At 43.4% G+C, this 20479-nt stretch overlaps 1 protein-coding gene across 1 annotated transcript in view; it reads left to right on the top strand.

Moving 5' to 3' along the window:
- Positions 1 to 20479, top strand: part of LOC137369874 (KAT8 regulatory NSL complex subunit 1-like) — a 306772-nt gene that overhangs the window by 253912 nt on the left and 32381 nt on the right. The window contains exons 4-9 of the mRNA XM_068031535.1: positions 5686 to 5816; positions 6005 to 6209; positions 7348 to 7513; positions 8242 to 8409; positions 11697 to 11840; positions 16254 to 16414. Coding sequence (XP_067887636.1) covers positions 5686 to 5816; positions 6005 to 6209; positions 7348 to 7513; positions 8242 to 8409; positions 11697 to 11840; positions 16254 to 16414 — 975 coding nt within the window. The remainder of the gene's footprint in view (positions 1 to 5685; positions 5817 to 6004; positions 6210 to 7347; positions 7514 to 8241; positions 8410 to 11696; positions 11841 to 16253; positions 16415 to 20479) is intronic.

Below are 20479 nucleotides of genomic sequence, written 5' to 3'. Positions count from 1 at the left end.
ACAGGTTAAAGATTGGATGGAGGCCCTTCAAGAACTCAGACATGCCTTTCTCTTTCAGACTCTGCATTGACCCACTGTGTAATTCCACTGTTTTCTAGATTTAACTTCCAAGCAGCTGAACCTCAGGCCCTGTGCAAGTTAAACCTTTTCTTTTTCTGGCAAAGTGAAATCCCTACAATTGTTCCTTTTTCATTTTAATTTATGAAAATATTTCTAATTCTCCAGGTTCCATGACTAACGAGTTCCAAATACATCATCTCCCAGACAAGCGTGTGAGCAGGCTGTGTGCTTCTGAGTCTCTGCCTGTGATGCTTGTGTGCCTATATCTGATGTCACTCAGTGATATGCTCACAGTCAAGAATGTGTAGCTCCTTAGTTAGAATTAGAACATTACAGCGCAGTACAGGCCCTTCGGCCCTCGATGTTGCGCCGACCTGTGAAACCATCTGACCTACACTATTCCATTTTCATCCATGTGTCTATCCAATGTCCACTTAAATGCCCTTAAAGTTGGCGAATCTACTACTGCTGCAGGCAGGGCAGTACTACTCTCTGAGTAAAGAAACTACCTCTCACATCTGTCCTATATCTATCACCCCTCAACTTGAAGCTATGTCCCCTCGTGTTTGCCATCACCATCCGAGGAAAAAGACGCTCACTATCCACCCTATCTAACCCTCTGATTATCTTATATGTCTCTATTAAGTCACCTCTCCTCCTCCTTCTCTCTAACGAAAACAACCTCAAGTCCCTCAGCCTTTCCTCGTAAGACCTTCCCTCCATACCAGGCAACATCCTAGTAAATCTCCTCTGCACCCTTTCCATAGCTTCCACATCCTTCCTATAATGCGGTGACCAGAACTGCACGCAATACTCCAGGTGCGGTCTCACCAGAGTTTTGTACAGCTGCAGCATGACCTCGTGGCTCCGAAACTCGACCCCCCTACTAATAAAAGCTAACACACCATATGCCTTCTTAACAGCCCTATTAACCTGGTTAGCAAAGTTAGTGTGTGCTGTTTAAGCAAAACCATTCATTTCTGTCCTTTTTTTGAACTGAAAAAAGTGATAGTGTAGAAATATTTTCTCATTCCTACATGATTTTCAAAAAGATTCAGTATAACCTTGAAATTTTTTTGCACGTGTGGTAAATTAAAGGGGCCAACTTGCGCTCTGTCTTCACGGGAACTTCTTGAGTGTTGGCTGATGACAGTTTCTGCACATATGGTTGTCCAGGACTTGAGAAGTGTCTTGGAGTTCCCCTGTGGCACAGGATGTTCATTTGACAGGACTGAGATGCCCTGCCGTGCCTCTATTTATTAGACTACTATCTAAACTTAGGACTGTCCCTGATCTGGACAGAAAGTACTCACCAGCTACTCACCAGTCAGTTCCTTCCCCTGTGCTGATGACATTTTAAGTGTTTTCTTTACCTCTCTCTGATGCTCACTCTCACTGACTTCTTTGTCTAGATTTATTTGTAGGTTCTTTTGAGCTTTATTTCTGTTTTGCTGTTAGTTAAACAGTTATACATCAATGACTGAAAACACTAACCATTAAACTTAAAACTTAGCTGTGCACTCCCCACTCTGTGGACTGCGATATCACTTTTTGAGTTTTTCCCTCTTGGTGTCTGCTGCTCTGGTGCTGAAAGGTTTTGGCGCACAGTTTAAATCTGCTGCTCTGCTCCCCATATCCTCTGTGGTAAGCCCACCATATCAGCTTAAGAATTTGAAGCCAATTTAAATAAAAAATCTGGAAATAAAAAGCTAATGCTCATGAAAGTGACAGGGAAACTATTGGATCATTGTAATACCCAACTAATTCATTAATGGTCCTTGGGGAAGGAAACCATACCCAGCCTGGCTTCTGTGACTTGAATCCCACACCAACTGTCGATTGGGGTAGTTCAGGATGGGTAATAAATGCCAGCCTTGCCAGTGATGTCCACATTCTGAGAATGAATAGGGATCACGAGGGAGATGCTGGCCATTGGCTGAATTCCCCTCCCCCCACCGCCCCAAAAACCAGCAACAGTGCTTCACTTCAGACCACTTAAATGATCAGGGAACCAGGTTAAATCCAGTGATCTTTCTGATCTGAGCTCCTTTCTGAATAAATTTGCTGCTGCTTTGGGAATGGAGGTAGGGAATTGACATCAAGAAAATGTAAGGTGCAGCCTTTATCCCTCCACCGGTGGCACTGTGGACCAGCTGTTCCGCTGGTGTCGGCCTTTTCTGTGGTAGCACTTGCCTCTGAATCAGAATTCAGTTTGAAGTCACACTTGGGAGACTTTGTTATGTACAAAGATACCAATATGGTACTGAGGGAGTGTTGCACTGTCAAAAATGCTGACTTTCGAATGAGACGTTCAGCTGAGGTGCATCTTCCCTTTCACAAGTTAAATACCTGAAGACAAAAAAGTTGCAGGCTATGGGGAAGGTTTGGAAACTAGCTAAGTTGCTCTCAGGGAGCTGGCATGGACTCGATGGACCAAATGCACTAGGGAGGACATCACAGCAGCACTTAGAGAGGATATCCCAGGGGGAATGTCCAGCGAGGCCTTATGGGTAGAACATAGCATTAAGAAAGGGGTGATTACTTTGATGGGATTATACTATAGGCCCCCCAATAGTCAGAGGGAAGTGGAGGAGCGTATGTGTAGGGAAATCACAGATAGGTGTAGGAATTATAGGGTTGTAATAGGTGATTTTTACTTCCCTAATATTGACTGGGACTGCCTTAGTGCTAAGGGATTAAATGGGGAAGAATTTATTAAGTCTGTCCAGGATAGTTTTCTGAAGCAGTATGTGGATGGCCCTCAGAGAGAAGGGGCTACACTCGACCTGCTCTGAGGAAATGAGGATGGGCAGGTGGTTGATGTGTCAGTGGGGGAGCACTTTGGGACCAGTGACCATAACTCTATTAGCTTCAAGATAGTTATGGAAAAAGATAGGACTGGTCCTCGGGTTGAAGTCCTAAATTGGGGGAAGGCTAATTTCGATGGCATCAGACAGGAACTCTCCAAAAGTTGAATGGGAGAGGCTGTTTACAGGTAAAGGGATGTCTGGCAAGTGGGAGACTTTTAAAAGTGAGATAAGAAGAGTACAGGGCTGGCATGTTCCTGTTAGATGGAAGGGCAAGGCTGTCAAGTTTAGGGAACCTTGGTTGACGAGGGATATTGAGGGTCTGGTCAGGACAAAGAAGGAGGCATGTGTCAGGTATAGGCAGCTGGGATCGAGCGAGTCCCTCAAGGAGTATAGGGGATGTAGGACTACACTTAAGAAGGAAATTAGGAGGGCGAAAAGGGAACATGAGGTTTCCCTGGCAGATAAGATAAAGGAGAATCCTAAAAGATTCTACAAGTATATTAAGAGTAAAAGGGTAGCTAGGGAGAGAGTAGGTCCCCTTAAGGATCAGTGTGGCAATCGATGTGTGGAGCCATGGGAAATGGGTGAGGTCTTAAATGAATATTTTTCGTCCATATTCAATGTGGAGGAGGTCATGGAAGCTAGCGAGTTCAAGGGAGGCAACAGCGATATCCTGGAGCATATCAACATTACAAAGGAGGAGGTGTTGGAAGTTTTGAAGCGCATTAAGGTGAATAAATCCCCAGGGCCTGACCCGGTGTATCCTAGGATGCTATGGGAAGCAAGGGAGGAGATTGCTGAGGCCCTGGCAGAGATTTTTGTATCATCGTTAGCCACGTGTGAGGTACCGGAAGACTGGAGGATAGCTAATATTGTGCCTTTATTTAAGAAGGGTAGCAGGGATAAGCCAGGGAACTACAGACCGGTGAGCCTTACGTCACTGGTTGGAAAATTATTGGAAGGGATTCTGAGAGACAGGATTTATATGCATCTGGAAAGGCATGGTCTGATTAGGGATAGTCAGCGTGGCTTTGTGCATGGGAACTCATGTCTCACAAATTTGAGTGAGTTTGGAGGTGACCAAGAGGATTGACGAGGGCAGGGCGATGGACGTTGTCTACATAGATTTCAGCAAGGCCTTTGACAAGGTCCCGCATGGTAGGCCGGTCCAGAAGGTTCAGACACATGGGATCCAGGGTGAGCTCACAAATTGGATACAGAATTGGCTTGGTGATAGGAGGCAGAGGGTGGTAGTGGGGGGTTGTTTTTCAGATTGGAGGCCGGTGACCAGTGGTGTGACGCAGGGATCGGTGCTGGGCCCTCTGATGTTAGTCATATATATTAATGACTTGGATGTGAATGTCGGGGCCATGATTAGTTTGCAGATGACACCAAAATTGGTGCTATAGTGAACAGTGAAGAAGGTTGTCTAAGGTTACAGATATAGATATAGATCAACTGGGAAAGTGAGCAAAGGAGTGGCAAGTGGAATTTAACGCAGGCAAGTGTGAAGTGATGCATTTTGGGAAGTTAAACCAGGGCAGGGCATATACAGTGAATGGCAGGGCCCTGGGGAGTGTTGTTGAGCAGAGGGACCTTGAGGTGCAAGTCCATAGTTCCCTGAAAGTGGCAACACAGGTAGACAGGGTGGTGAAGAAGGCGTATGGCATGCTTGCCTTCATCGGCCGAGGCATTGAGTACAAGAGTCGGGACGTCATGTTACAGTTGTACATAACGTTGGTTAGGCCGCATTTGGAGTACTGTGTGCAGTTCTGGTCGCCGCACTACAGGAAAGATGCGATTAAGCTAGAGAGGGTGCAGAAAAGATTCATCAGGATGTTGCCTGGTTTGGAGGGCTTGAGTTATAAAGAGAGATTGGATAGGCTGAGTCTGTTTTCCCTGGAGCAAAGGAGACTGAGAAGGGACATGATAGAGGTACATAAAATTATGAGAGGCATAGATAGGGTAGATAGCCAGAGTCTGTTTCCCATGGTTGGGGTGACTAAAACTAGAGGGCATAGATTTAAGGTGAGAGGGAGGAGGTTTAAAGGGGATCAAAGAGGTAATTTTTTCACACAAAGAATAGTGGGTATCTGGAATGAGGTGGTGGAGGCAGGATTATTTTTATTTTAGAGATACAGCACTGAAACAGGCCCTTCGGCCCACCGAGTCTGTGCCGACCAACAACCACCCATTTATACGAACCCTACAGTAATCCCATATTTCCTACCACCTACCTACACTAGGGGCAATTTACAATGGCCAATTTACCTATTACCTGCAAGTCTTTGGCGGTGGGAGGAAACCGGAGCACCTGGTGAAAACCCACGCGGTCACAGGGAGAACGTGTAAACTCCGCACAGGCAGTACCCAGAATCGAAACCGGGTCCCTGGAGCTGTGAGGCTGCAGTGCTAACCACTGCGCCACTGTTGCCACTAGTAGCAACATTTAAGAGGCATCTGGACAGGTACTTGAATGAGCAAGGCATAGAGGGATATGGAATTAATGCAGGCGGGGGGGGATTAGTATAGATAGGCATTATGGTCAGCATGGACGCGATGGGCCAAAGGGCCTGTTTCTATGCTGTACGACTCTGACTATAAAGGGCGTTCTTCTGTGCTGTAACCATTCTATGATTCTATGAACGTACAAGAAGTTATATTTTAATTGTGCCTTCGACAGAATAAAACGTCCCAAGGCGTTTCATAGAAGTGTTCGAAAGCAAAATTAGAAACTGAGTCACGTCAGGCAAATATGTTGGTGCTTATTAGCCAACAACAGGCAGTAAGACAAGATGTTTCATTTCTCTTTCAGAGTTCCCGCCTTACACAGTCTCTGGGAAACCTCATCTGTCCTTCCAGCCCTTCCTGTAGCTCCCCCTCAAGTTCTTCACTACTGCCTAAAGCCTGCACGCCACCAAGGCAATTAAACGGACTGTTGAACAGGTAAGTTACTTAATACTGCATTGATCCTTGTGACTGAGATAGAAAGGACATAGAAGTGTCTTGCACTACTGTTTCCACTTTGCACTCAAGATTTGTTATCAACTCAACTGTAAATAACTTTTTTTTTAATTTGGAATGATCTGATTATTTGCCTCACTGGCTTTTTATCTTCACTTTTAATGTTACAGTTTGCATTCCAGTCCTTTGGACAACAGCTCGCTGGACAGCTCAGACACAGAGGAAATCCTGTGTAAAAGGCAGCGACTGGATGGTCTTACTGTCCCTCCATCACCACCTGACAACAGTTGTGTTGCTGCCAGAGTTCGTCCGGTCCGGAGATACAGGAAGAGGAGGCTGGTCAGATCTAACCTGGCGTGTTATCTTGGTAGAAAGGTGTGTGACTCTCTCTGGTTATCAAATATTGCATTGAATGGGACAGCTGTAAATTCCCCCAGTGCTTCAGTATTTGGTACTGTAGTGAGATTTATAGTTTAGAAAATCCCAGGTTCAGCCTTTGGTCTGTGCTGTATCCATGGAATTTTGCCCAAGCTTGAGTCAGCTCCTTCCCAAAGGAAAGGGAAATTTTGAGGAGAACACGTGTAGAGAGTTAATTGGCTGAGAGAAATGGCCTGCCCAATCTGAGAACCAACTTGGACTGTAGAAAAGCAACAGCATCAAGAGACCAAACTAATGCTGGCATTCACCCGAGTCCAGTGGCTGAGTGAGATTATGAAAACAGACCAGGAAAATCCCAGAAATGAGAACAGAAAGTGTCGGAAATACTCAGCAGGTTTGGCAGCATCTTTGTCGAGAGGAACAGAGTTAACGTTTCAGGTCTGTGACCTTTCATCAGAACTGGCAAAAGTTAGCAATGTCACAATCTTTGAGCAAGGGAAAGAGGGGAGGGCAGGAATAAGAACAAGAAGGAAAATCGCTGATAGGACGGAGGGGGAGAGAGTAAATGACAGATGTCATGGAACAGAATGCAAATGGAGTGCTAAATAGTTGTAGTAAAAGACAAAGCATGAGTCCAGAGAGAGTGCTAATGGTAGAGTAAGAAAGACCCCAGATTTGTTTGCCTATTGATGCTGAATTTGACAATCTCAGTCAAGATAGCAGTTGTATGGATACTAATTTAACCTAAGTGTATCAGAGAAATGATTGATTGCAGAGTCCCCACACCTGACTGCTGTTCACTAATTCCTGATGGAATATGTGTACGTGTGCACATTTAATGAGGATAGTATTAGATTTGGCTGTGATCTCAAATGCTCATACAGCTTTTAGATACTTGCTGTTTAGGCTTGCCCTGAAAACATGGCTGTCTTGGCAATGTACCAGAGGGTGCAGCCACTGGCTATGAAAACGGATCCCAGCACAAGTCAGCACTTTCAGAAGAGGAGACAATAAAAGGAAAAGATTGTGATAGCATTTCAAAGTTAATTTCACTTGACAGTAGTTAATTGTTCTGCATATCTGATGCGTATCCAACCATAAAGAAGCACTTACTTCGTGTTATCTCTTTTCGCAGGCCCAGCGTCCCCTTAGCGTCAAGTGTAGCTGTGACTGGCCCAACATTTGCATTTTGTGTGGCTCCAAAACCCTGATGCAGACTATGGATCAGCCCAGCATGTCTCCACAGGAACGTGTGTCTATAATGGAGCCCTGCTACCACCCCATATTGTCGCTTCCTCAAGGTTTGTGTTTCAATGTCACTATTATATTTAAAACTTAATTGTTGTTAGCCTTCATGGGTTTTAACTGCGCTTTCCCTTGGATGTTCTTTGTATTTGACATTAACTTAAACATGCGCATTTAGTACTCTGTTTGCTGCCTTTTTTTGTATTCAGTAATCTCTTTTCCCTTCTCCACCACCCCCCACCCCCAAACCCCGACCCACAGCAGTCTTTAAAAGGGAGGGAATGTTGTTTTATTTTGGATGAGCTGGCTGGATTTGGATGAATAGCTTCCCTCAACTACATCTATCTTGTGATCCATCAAATGTCCTGTAGCAGTCACAATCTTGGTGCGCACTTGAAGAATGGCCAATTGGAAATGTCTCTTTACTAGAGAGCAACCAGTACGCCAGTGAGACAGTTTGCAGGAGAAAACTTCTTTGTGTCTCATGTAGACTAGGCTGAGTGGGGATATGAGATTCCCTTTCCTGGAGGACTTTTGTCAACCAGTTGAGTTTTTATGGCAGTCTGTTGCCAGCCTACAAATGGCTAGATGTATTGAGTTCAGTTTCTCCAACTCACAGTGGTGGAATTTGGACACTCATTTCTGGATTGCTAGTCTAGTAGCACAGCCATTTGGCTCGTGTACCTTGTTGATGTATTGAGTGTAATGAATAAGGTTCTTAGTTACTCGTCATGTATGCAAGGGGTAAGCATGTTGGTAAGGTTGAATGTTGTTTTATTTTCAGACACACCTCTTCATGTGCACTTTGAAGCTTTACTCAAGCAGGAAGAACATCAGAAACCACCTCAGAAATTGAAATCTTTGAAGTCAATATCCCAAGTGAGGCAGAGGCCCCAGGACTCTGCAAAGAAAGTCTGTCAAAAACTTGCCTCATCCCTCCTCACATCAGCCAGTAAGCTGTCCGCTCACTTTTTTAATGGAGTTATGTATGTGCAGGGCCACATTGCAGGACACCAGAAAGGTTCAAAAAAGTGAACTTGCACTTCAATCAATTACATACTTCTAAAGTGCATTCATTGTTGTACAGTTTGCACACAGCAAGGTCCAACAAAAGGCAAATACGAAAAGGACCATCGATTGGTGGTGTTGGTTGGGGAACAGATTATCACAGCATTCTGCTGTTATTCAAATAGAGTGTAGTTTTTCTTACATCTGACTAAATGGAGAGATGGGGTCTCAGTTTAACATCTCTTCTGAAAGACTGCATCTCTGAGTACAGCACTCCCTCAGTACAGCAGTGAAGTGTCAGCCTGGATTACACACTCCAGTCTGTAGGGCTTGAACCCACAACCTGACTCTGAGGCAAGAGTGCAATACAAAACAAAGCAAACTGACATAAGTAGAAGAGAAAGAGTAATGATTAAATGATACCAAACTTAGTTTTTAAATTCTGTAGATTGTAGAAGAAAAGGAATATTGAAGGAGGTAAATAGTTACACAGTTATGACATTCTGGCGGAGAATAGATTAGAGCTTTTGATCCATATCATTGATACCAAAGACAAAGAAAATTTATATCCTGTCCAGGAGTTCATAAATGGTGGTAAAACGTGTTTTCAGAAAGGAGCAGATTTAAATAGGGATTTGTCCTTGTACTTGGATTTTTTTTTAAAAATCTGTGTAATAATAGTTATCAAAGTAAAAGATCTCGCTGATGGCAATGAAACATTTTACATCCAGCCAGCATTGAGCATTCGTCAATGTGGTGCGCGATTGGTTAAACATTGAGTGAGAGTCCTCTTGCAATGACCCAACAAATAGCATGTGTTAAGTACAGAATAAAACTCTATCAAACATTCCCAGGCCATCTGTACCATCTGTTAGATACAGAACAAACCTCAGTCGACACTGTGCCAAATTTAATATAAAATCAGAAAATGCTGGCAACAGTCAGCATCTTTGGAGAAAGCAGGCAAGTGTATGTGCCAGTTTTCCAGCCCTATATCAGAACTGATAAAAATGAAAAATTAGATATATTTTAATAGTTGGAATGAAAAGGAAGGGAGGGCAAACAGTAACTCAGTAGGATGACCTGTTAGCTACTTAAAAGAAAGTTGAGCTCTTTGATCTAATCCCATTTCCTTGCCCTTCCCGATATCATCTTATATTCTTCCTCTTCTAGTCTCAGTTTCAGTAGCCACTTGTAAAACACTAATACTTAGTGTGAAAATAGATCTAGTTTTCTATTTTGCTCTGGTGATCTTGATTTTACCCTCTTTGATGTTCGCTGATCCAATAGAAACAATTTTCATGTTTACCCTCCCAAAACCATTCCTGATCTTGAAATCCTGCGTTTAATTTTCCCATAACCAGCTTTGTTTTGTGAAAAAGCCATCAATTTTTCAAGCCTTTCTTCAGATCCAATAAAGCACAGCTTAGATGCAGACTGCACTTCCCTTTGCACTGCCACATTCCTGAATCAGGTACAACAGTGCTTAGGTGCAAGGTACACCTCTCTCTACATTGTCCCACTACCAAGTCAAGTACAGAACTGAATAATACTTTCTCTCCTGCTGCACAAGTTTTCCTTAATCCTAACCAAATACAGGATACCCGCTAGTGCAGCAATGGCTAACATTCCAGCCACTCCTTTCCACGCTTTAAGACTGACAATTTCATGCAGAATTACTGGTTTGGCTTGTGCTTTGGACCTAGGCCCATTCAAGTATCTGAGACTCATGCTCTCATCTGCTGCACCACCAAACCCCCTCAGGCGTGGAGTTGTAGATGAATGGATTGAGTAAGCTTTTTACCTATATGTTCTGAGGCATTTGAACTCCCAGATGTGCTTGGCCAGGATTTCAGGTTGAATGGTTCATTTTGTGCTGAGCAAAAGATGTTTGCTAGGCCCTAATTTTATATGTAAATGTTTGTCCTGACCATTGGCAGCCATGCTTTAAAGCCTTCTTGGCCCTCTGCTCTAGAATTCCCTCCGTTAACCTCTCCACTTCCCTTTCCTCCTTTCAGACCCTTTTCAAAACCCACCTCTGAATATGCTTCTCATCATAATCTGATGATCCCTCCTTCTTTAGCTCATGTCAATTTTAGTTTGATTATACTTCAGTGAAGTGTTCTGGGGCATTTTTGAATTCTTGCATTTTTGCATGATAAAAGTAGATAAAAATTGTAAATGAAGGGTGGCACAGTGGCGCAATGGTTAACACTGCAGCCTCATGGCTCCAGCGATCCGGGTTCAGTTCTGGGTACTGCCTGTGCGGAGTTTGCAAGTTCTCCCTGTGATCACGTGGATTTCCTCCGGGTGCTCCGGTTTCCTCCCGCATGCCAAGACTTGCAGGTTGATAGGCAAATTGGCCATTGTTAAAAAAATTGCCCCTAGTGTAGGTAGGTGGTAGGAGAATTGAGGGAAGGTGGGGATGTGAGAGGGAAAATGGGATTAATTAATCCTGGCCAAGCACATCTGGGAGTTCAAATGCCTCAGAACATTTTAGGTAAAAAGCTTACTCAATCCATCCATCTACAACTCCATGCCTGAGGGGGTTTGGTGGTGCAGCAGATGAGAACATGAGTATAAATGGGTGGTTGATGGTCGGCGCGGACTTGGTGGGCCGAAGGGCCTGTTTCGGTGCTGTATCTCTCTCTGAAACTGGACCATACGACCAGAAAGTATTGAATTCAATTCAGATTCTGCCTGAATTATCTGACCTCACCCCCAAATACTCTTCCTTCTAAATTGCATTCCTTTCACCCCAGCACTGGAAGCTGAGCTTTCAGTCATTTGGGTCCTAATCTCTGGAATTACCTTCCCAAACCTCTCCACCCCTTTCTTCATTTAAATCCTTCTCAAAACCTTTTTCAACCAAGCTTTCAGTCACCCTTTCTAATCTATGTTAACCATCCATTTTCCTTCTGCCTACCTATCTGTGAAGCACTTTGAGATATTAAAATTAAATTAAGATGTTGAAATTAAAAATGCTGTATGAATGCAAGCTATTATTGGAAGAGAGAAAGAGATAGGAGATTCGACTAGAAAAATAGGGCTTTTTAAAAAAAATCTTGTGGAGTTTACCATCCGTAATGTGTTGCAAAATCTGGGGACCTAGAAAGAAGGGTCATGTTATAGTGGGAGAGGCTGTAGATTTCTGTGAAAGTATGAGCTAGGTGGGCCACATGGCCTCCCTCATCTATTCTGATGTGTAAGCTTTATTTATTTCCCCCTCAGAATATGTGCAAAGTAGAACTGCATCAGAAAAGGTCTTCAAACAACGACTGGATCACTGGCAGCCGATCCCCAAATCAGAGATTGATCCTTTCACGGAAAAACTCAACACACAGATAAAGAAGCAGAGATCATCTGTCCATTTAGGTAATAGAATCTGTGCTGAAATGCGTGATGTTGTGATTGTTTTTGGTTGGATTTAATTTGATTTGATTTTCAGTGGTCAGAAACCTGTCAGTTCACTTCTGTTCATTTCGAAAATCATCATCTCAAGATCATAAGGAATTGCAGTAGGAGTAGGCCATTCGGTTCTTCAAGCCTGCTGTTCCATTCAGTAGGCTGATGTGATTGTGGCCTTAACTCCAGTTTCCTGCTGCCCCCCACCCCGCCTCTGCATTTAATCAGGCCTGTTCTGCCAAATTTCTCATATTCCTTCCTTATCTCTCCTTTTCAGAATGCCAGCCTTCAATGTCATGCCCAAGTGACAATTCTTTGTCTCTCAACTCAGACAGTGAGTTCAAACAGTGAAGGGCATCACTGCTGAGCTTGGTTCTGTTCTGGCCAAAAATATAGCCATCTGCAATCCTAGTAAATTGTCTGTCATTTTGCTCATGGTCAGTTTTTTCTTATTCTTTCATGGGATGTGAGCATCACTGGCAAGGCCAGCATTTGTTGCCCATCCCTAATTGCCTTTGAGAAGCCGGTGGTGAGCCGCTGCCTGAAACTGCTGGAGTCCATCTGATAGTACACCCACAGTACTGTTTGGAAGGGAGTTCCAGGATTTTGACCCAGTGACAGTGAAGGAAAAGTGATAGAGTTCCAAGTCAGGACGATGTGTGACTTGGAGGGGAACCTGATGAATACAAGTCTTCTGTTTACACAAGATTGAAATAGAGTTGGAATAATGAAATCATAAATTTGATCTGCCTCGTGGCCTGCAACTATATTTTTAATTGTTCACATGGCAAAATTAGGTTATGTTGACAATGGTAAATGTTGACAGAAAAGCATGACAAAATATCTTGACAGCCAGAATTAACGTTCATGAATAGGAAGTGTATGCCCTACAGTCAAATTTTAATAATATATCGATATTACTTTCTATCACACATCAGCTGTCAGACATGACATTTCAGCATATCCTCTGAATAACCCTGAGCAAGACAACAGAAGATGTATTTTTTTTTAATAAGTAATGCAAGAGCAACGTGCACAAAGCCAATCTTTCCAATAAGGTCCAGTGGACAAGTGCTGGAATCGGGCATCACATTTGCTCTTTTCCTAGACCTGGAGTACTGAGGCCAATTGTAAACCTGAGCTACTGCTCTGAAGCTGGGGGAATCAAGCACGATGGCCCGGTACCTCACCAGGTGCTATGTGAACTGACCATTAAGGGAGTTTTTCAACAGAGCCCATGATTCTGTTCCTTACGGGTATCCTCTTAGTTCTGCAAACTGAGTAGACTTGCTGCACATTGTAGTAGGTCCAAAGGAAACCGAGTGGAGGGTGGGGTGGGGCTGATAGTGAAATGCAGGCGGTGGGTGGTCTGTGGAAAAGGTCTTTTTGGAGACCATTTGTAGGTTTTTATTTCTATTTTGAATTCCATTTTTTTCTCATTACTTGCCGATCAGCAATGTATATTTGGCTGAAACTGGGGGGGAAAAAGAGAAGTCAGAGCACCTAACCATTTTCCTCAATGTAGGGCCGCTCTTAGCTCTACTTTAAAAAAAAAAATTATTCATTCAAGGGATGTGGGCGTCGCTGGCCAGGCCAGCATTTATTGCCCATCCCTAATCCCTAGGGCGGCACAGTGGCGCAGTGGTTAGCACCGCAGCCTCACAGCTCCAGCGACCCGGGTTCAATTCTGGGTACTGCCTGTGTGGAGTTTGCAAGTTCTCCCTGTGTCTGCGTGGGTTTCCTCCGGGTGCTCCAGTTTCCTCCCACAGCCAAAAGACTTGCAGGGTGATAGGTAAATTGGCCATTATAAATTGTCCCTAGTATAGGTAGGTGGTAGGGGAATATAGGGACAGGTGGGGATGTGGTAGGAATATGGGATTAGTGTAGGATTAGTATAAATGAGTGGTTAATGGTCGGCATAGACTCGGTGGGCCGAAGGGCCTGTTTCAGTGCTGTATCTCTAAATCTAAATCTAATTCCCCTTGAGAAGGTAGTGGTGAGCTGCCTTCTTGAACCGCTGCAGTCCTTGGGTGTAGGTACACCAACAATGCTATTAGGAAGGGAGTTACAGGATTTTGATCCAGCGACAGTGAAGGAACGGCAATTTAGTTCCAAGTCAGGATGGTGTGCGGCTTGGAGGGGAACTTGCTTGTGGTGATGTTCCCTTGCATCTGCTGCCCTTGTAGAGGTCACAGATTTGGAAGGTGCTGTTTAAGGAGCTTTGGTGAGTTGCTGCACTGCATCTTGTAGATGGTACGCACTGCTGCCACTGTGCATCGGTGGTGAAGAGAGTGAAAGTTGAAGGTGGCGGGTGGGGTGTCAGTCAAAAAGGCTGCTTTGTCCTGGATGATGCTGAGCTTCTTGAGTGTTGTTGGAGCTACACCCATCCAGGCAAGTGGAGAGTATTCCATCAAACTCCTGACTTCTGCCTTGTAGATGCTGGACAGGCATTGGGGAGTCAGGAGTTGAGTTCCGTGCTGCAGAATTCCCAGCTTCTGACCTGCTCTTGTAGCCACAGTATTTATGTAGCTGGTCCAGTTCAGTTTCTAGTCAATGGTAACCCCAAGGTTTTTGATAGAGGGGGGAATTCAGCGATGGTAATGCCATTGAATGTCATGGGGAGATGGTTAGATTCTCTCTTGTTTGAGATAGTCATTGCCTGGCACTTGTGTGGTGCAAATGTTACTTGCCACTTATCAACCCAAGCCTGGATGTGTCCAGGTCTTGCTGCTTCATTACCTGAGGAGTCGCGAATGGTGCTGAACATTGTGCAATCATCAACGAACCTCCCAGTTCTGACCTCGTGATGCAGGGAAGGTCATTTATGAAGCAGCTGAAGATGGTTGGGCCTCGGACACTATCCTGAGGAATTCCCACAGTGATGTCCTGGGACTGGATGAATGACCTCCAACAACCACAACCATCTTCCTTTGTGCTAGGTATGACTCTGGAGCACAGATATTCAGTACTATTGCCAGAATGTTGTCAGGGCCCACAGCCTTTGCAGTATCCATTGCCTTCAGCTGTTTCTTGCTAACATGTGAAGTGATCCAGATTGGCTGAAGACTGGCACGTGTGATGCTGGGGACATCAGAAAGAGGCAGAGATGGATCATCCACTTGGCAGTTCTGGCTGAAGACGGATGCAAATGATTCAGCCTTGTCTTTTGCACTGATATGCTGGGCTCCCCCATCATTGAGGGTGAGGATATTTGTGGAACCTCCTCCTCCAGTTAGTTGGTTAATTGTCCACCACCATTCGCGACTGGATGAGGCAGGGCTGCAGAGTTTAGATCTGATCCGTTGGTTGTGGGATCGCTTAGCCCTGTCTATCACATGCTACTTCTGCTGTTTGGCATGCAAGTGTAGCTTCACCAGATTGGCACCTCATTTTAAGATATGCCGTCCTGCACTCTTTATTGAACCAGGGTTGGTTCCCCAGCTTGATGGTAATGGGTAGAGTGAAGGATATGCTGGGCTAGGAGGTTACATATTGTAATCTGTCCTTTGTAATTCCGGACATCATCTGATCTAGTAGTGGGTTATACATGGCAGGGTCATTGAATAATTTTAAGGCGGAGATAGATAGATTCTTGTTATATAAGGGAATCAAAGGTTATTCAGGGTAGATGGGTGTGGAATTCGAGACACAAACAGATCAGTCATGATCTTATTGAATGGCGGAGCAGGCTCAAGGGACCAAATGGCCTACTTCTGATCCTAGTTCGTATGTTCATAAAAGCTGAACCCTCAGTGCCGTATTAGCTGATTTAAGACTGGAGTACAGTTGCGGCCTGAACATTAGATAACCCCATGAAAGAGAAAAGGGTTACCTTGGGTTTGCATCCTTCAGCTGGTAGCTATCTCGACTGAGCCATGAGAATAGCCATTTGGGGGAGGCATAGGTGGAGAAATAGTGAAGAAACATGAGTTTGAATGATGAAGCCACGTTCCCCCTTCCACTCTATCACCTCTCCAGCTCCACTCTTGTTACCCCCTCCCCTCCTAATTTCTTCTTCTCTCTTATTCCCCTCACCCTCATACATCCCCCTCTTGTTCCTTCCCCCATCTTAGTATACCCACCCCCCCACAAAAACTCCCTCTTGGGCTTCGCTCCCATTCCCTCTTGGTCCCTGTCCCCCCACCTTTTTCCTCTTTCCCCAATCCCTCCACCTTCCTCCTCCTCCCTCCAACTCCCTCCTTCCTCTGCTACACCCAGCCCTGTTCATCTTCTGCCTGTACTCCTCCCCACTTGCCCCCATTGCAGTACAGTGTTGATGGTTGGAGCTTTAAAAATGATTACCTATCATCTCCCAAAACATAGATAGAAAGGAATGAATGATGTACTAAGCACGACTAACCTTGTTACTTTCCTTCCACACAGCGCTGAATAAACGACACAAAGCAGCTTCGAGTTCATCGCCATCATTACTGAACCCCCAGACTCCAAAACCCAGTTCAACGATGCACCACTCGCCTTCGTACACAGATACCCCTCCGTCAGTCGTACACAACCAGCCAGCGTCATCCACCACTTCTACACCAGTAAGTTAAAGCACAAGTTCTTGATTTGAATGCATCTACAAAGGCTGGGACTTCACTTATGTGGAGAGAATGAACAAGCTCGGATTGTTCTTCGATCAGTGAAGGTTGTGAGGCGATTTAATAGGTGCTCAAAGTTATGAAGTGTTTCAGTAAAGTAAATAAGGAGAAACTGGCAAGAGGGTAGGTAACCAATGGAGACAAATTTAAGATTGTTGATGTAAGAACCACAGGGGAGATGATAAATATTTTTACACAGCGAGTTGATATGATCTGGTATGTATTGGGTGTTGGAAGCAGATTCAGTAGTAACTTCAAAAGGGAATTGAAAAAATACTTCAAAAAATATTTGCAGGGCTGTGGGTGAAGAACGCGGAGTGGGATTAACTGGATAGCTGTTTGAATAAGCCAGCATAGGCGTGATGGGCTGAATGATCTCCTTCGATGCTATATGATTTTATGCTCCCAAAGCATTTTAAGCTAGGTCAGGAGATAAGAACCTTGCCCATATTACATGGTATTGACTGACCTTGTTCTTTTTAAGTGATTTCAAGAGGTTTGAAGTTTGAGAAGCAGGAAGAATTCAACCATATTGCAATGCCGTATCTTATGTTCTGAGATATTAAGTTTTTGCGTTTTTTTGTTTCGTAAATGTAGCTTAGGAACATAACAGAAGTCGGTCATTTAGCCCCTCAAGCCTTCACTGCCATTCATTAAGATCATGGCTGGTCTGCGACCATATTCTATATACCCACCTTTGCCCCTTAGGTTAACAAACATTTATCAACTCAGATATAAAATTATCAATTGCTGTTTGCAGAAGAGAACTACAAACTTCTCCCACCTTTTGGGTGAAGAAATGTTTCCTAATTTCACTCTTGAAAGGTCTGACTGTAATTTTCGATGATGATTCCTAGTCCTGGACTCCACAACCAGTGGAAATAGTTTCATTCTATCTGCACTATCTGCTCCCTTTAATACCTTGAAATCTTCAATCAAATCACCTCTTAACTGTCTAAATTCCAGGGAATGCAGTCCTTGTTTGTGTAATCTCTCGTCGTAATTTAACCCTCGAGTCCGGGTATCATTCTGGTAAATGAACACTGCACACCCTCCAAGGCCATTATATCCTTCCGAATGTGCGGTGCCCAAAACTGCTCATAGTACTCCAACTGTAGTCTAACCAGGGCTTTGTATAGCTGAAGAATGACTTCTACCCGCTTGTATTCTCATCCTCTAGATATAAAGGTCAGCCTTTTGATTATTTTCTTTACGTGTTGATATTTTAATGATCTATATACCGAGACCCACAAGTATCCTCTGACCTCCACTGTTTTGTGCTTTTCACCGTTCAGAAAGTACCCTGTTCTATCCTTTTTAGGGCTAAAGTGAATGGCCTCACATTTGACTATTGAAACCCATTTGGCAATGTTTTGCCTGTTCAATTAATCTCGCAATTTTTTTTGTAATTTTGTGCTTCCATCTGCACTGCTTACAATGCTGCTTGTCCCTGTGTCATTGGCAAATTTGGTTATGTAGCTTTCTATTCCATCATCTAAATTTTTAAAATTAGATGAATGGTTGAGGCCCCCAATGCAGATCTTCACAGGACACCAAACAGAGTACCTGCCCATTCTCCTGACTCTGTCTCTAGCCGCTCACCCAATTTCCTAACCATGCCAATAATTTGCCTTCAGTTCCATGGGCTTCAACAAGTGCCTTTTGGAAGTCCATATAAATAACATCCCTGTCTACTATCTTATTCACCTCTTGAAAAAAAATTCATTCAGATTCACCAGGCATGACCTACCCTTTACAAATCTATCTTGCCTCTCTCTGATCAGCTGAAGAATTACAGCGCTCAGTCACCCTATCCTTAATTATAGAATCTAATCATCTACTTACAACAGATGTTAGGCTAACTGGTCTGCAATTCGCTAGTTTCCCTGTCACCTTTCTTAAATAGCAAATTGACATGCGTAATTTTCCCACTCGAAAGCAACAGTTCCCAAATCGAGAAAACTTCGGAACATTATTGGGGGAGGCAGGAAGATTATAACATCCACAATGTTCTCGGCTTCTTCCTTTTAAAATCCTGGGATGGCAACATTCTGATCCTGGGGATTTTGTCACTTTTTAGTGCTATTATTTTCTTCATGACCATTACTTTGCTTATGTTAACTTTGGTGAGTTTTTATCCCTGATTTAGAAATAGTATCTTTGTGATATCTGGCATGCTGACCTCTCTGTCCACTGTAAATACTGATGCTAAGTAATTATTCAGCATGTCCACCATTTCCTTATTTTCATTGACAATATCATCGTTAAATCGGTTTTCAAGGAACCATCCTCTTTTGTAATGTAATTATAAAATTATTTTATGCTGATTTTGATGTCCCTTGCAAGTTTATTTTCCTTCTCCCTTTTTGTAGCTCTCACTCTCAGTTTTGTCACCCTTTGCTGTTCTTTGTATCTTTCCCATTTGCCAGGATCTGTGCTATTTTTTGCATTTTTGTTCTTAGTTTTACGCTGTGTCTTATTTTAGTTGTCCATGGCTGTCTTTTTTGGCAGCAAGAACTCTTTCCCCCTTAAGGATGGAATATAAACTGGTCTGTATTTTGTTTTGAACACCTCCCACAGACCTTCTGTCATTTTACCTATTGGAAGCTTTGCCCAGTAAACTGGACAAATCTGTTGTCTCATTGCATTGAGTCAGCCTTATCTAACTCTATAATTTTGCTGCCTATTTCACGTTTCTCCCTTTCAAACACTACATTGAATTTGGTCATATTATGATTGCTCTTAGATAAATGTTTACACACCGTTAGGCTGTTTCCTAAATCTGGCTCATTACTCAGTCCTAAATTTAATATGGCCAGTCCCTTGTTGGCTCGAGGACATATTGCTGCGGAAAATTATCCCGAACACACTCAAGAATTTCACTATCTTTCTGACATGAGCTCCCAATCTATATAAAAGTTTAAAACCCCCCATTAAAACCAGCCTCCCTTTGTTCCATGCATGTAGCTGCTACCAGGAAGCTTGGACACAACCCACCTAGAGTTTTAAATACTTTTCTATTTCTTAATTCTACCCATACGACCTGCTTATCTCTTATTATATTCTCTCTTATAAAAGTAATTTCATTCTTAATCACTAAGGCTACTCCTCCCCTGTTTTCCTATCTTTCCCATAGACTTTATAACCTAGTATATGCAATTTCCAGTTTAATTCCTTTTTTTTTTGTGTTTATTTTATTTTATTCCATCTTAGTTTGTTCAGTTTGCTTACCCACTGTTTTTTTCATGTTTGTACTTGCGGCTGTTCAATTTCAACTGCGTTAACACCCTTTCTGTACTAATGCTTTGTCTTTGAACAAACCATTAACATATCTTTGCTCCATGACCTTCTGGTCAGCTATTCTGTGACGTTGTCCTATCTACATCTTCTCCTTTGTTATCTCTTGCCCCACCCCCACTTTACTTGCTTTTAACCTTTTACATTTCTAATATTTGCCAGTTCTGAAGAAGGGTCACTGACCTGAAACGTTAACTCTGCTTCTCTCTCCACAGATGCTGCCAGACCTGCTGAGTGCTTCCAGCATTTCTTGTTTTTATATTATATATGCAATTTCCAGTCCTGACCATCTTGCAGCCATGTTTCAGTAATTGCTACCATATCATTCCCTCCAAGTTGAATTTGAGCCTGCAGTTCATTCAGTTTGTTCCTTACATGCTGTGCATGCATAGAAAGAAAGCTTATTTGGGTCACATACCCTAACCTGTGCTTCTGCTCCAATGTTTCACTTACACATTTCTTGGTTCTCTCTCGTGGCTTAATTACTATACATCTAGTTTTCCCATTACCTGTTGTGCCTGAAGCACAATGCCTAACTGTTACTCTGCTGTCTTCCCTTTCATTTGTTTTCAAACTATTATGAATACTCCCTTTTACATCTGAGCCTTCCCCCCCCAACTTACAAGTTTAAAGTCTTTGTGACCGCCCTGTTTTATCCTTCCTACAAGGATCCTGGACCCCGTCCCAACATTTCAGTTGCCTCTTTTCCCA

This window comes from Heterodontus francisci, chromosome 5 (assembly GCF_036365525.1).
Source record: "Heterodontus francisci isolate sHetFra1 chromosome 5, sHetFra1.hap1, whole genome shotgun sequence".
Classification (NCBI taxonomy): Eukaryota; Metazoa; Chordata; class Chondrichthyes; order Heterodontiformes; family Heterodontidae; genus Heterodontus; species Heterodontus francisci.
The sequence above is the reverse complement of the archived record's forward strand: the minus strand, read 5'-3'. Positions and strand labels throughout refer to the sequence as shown.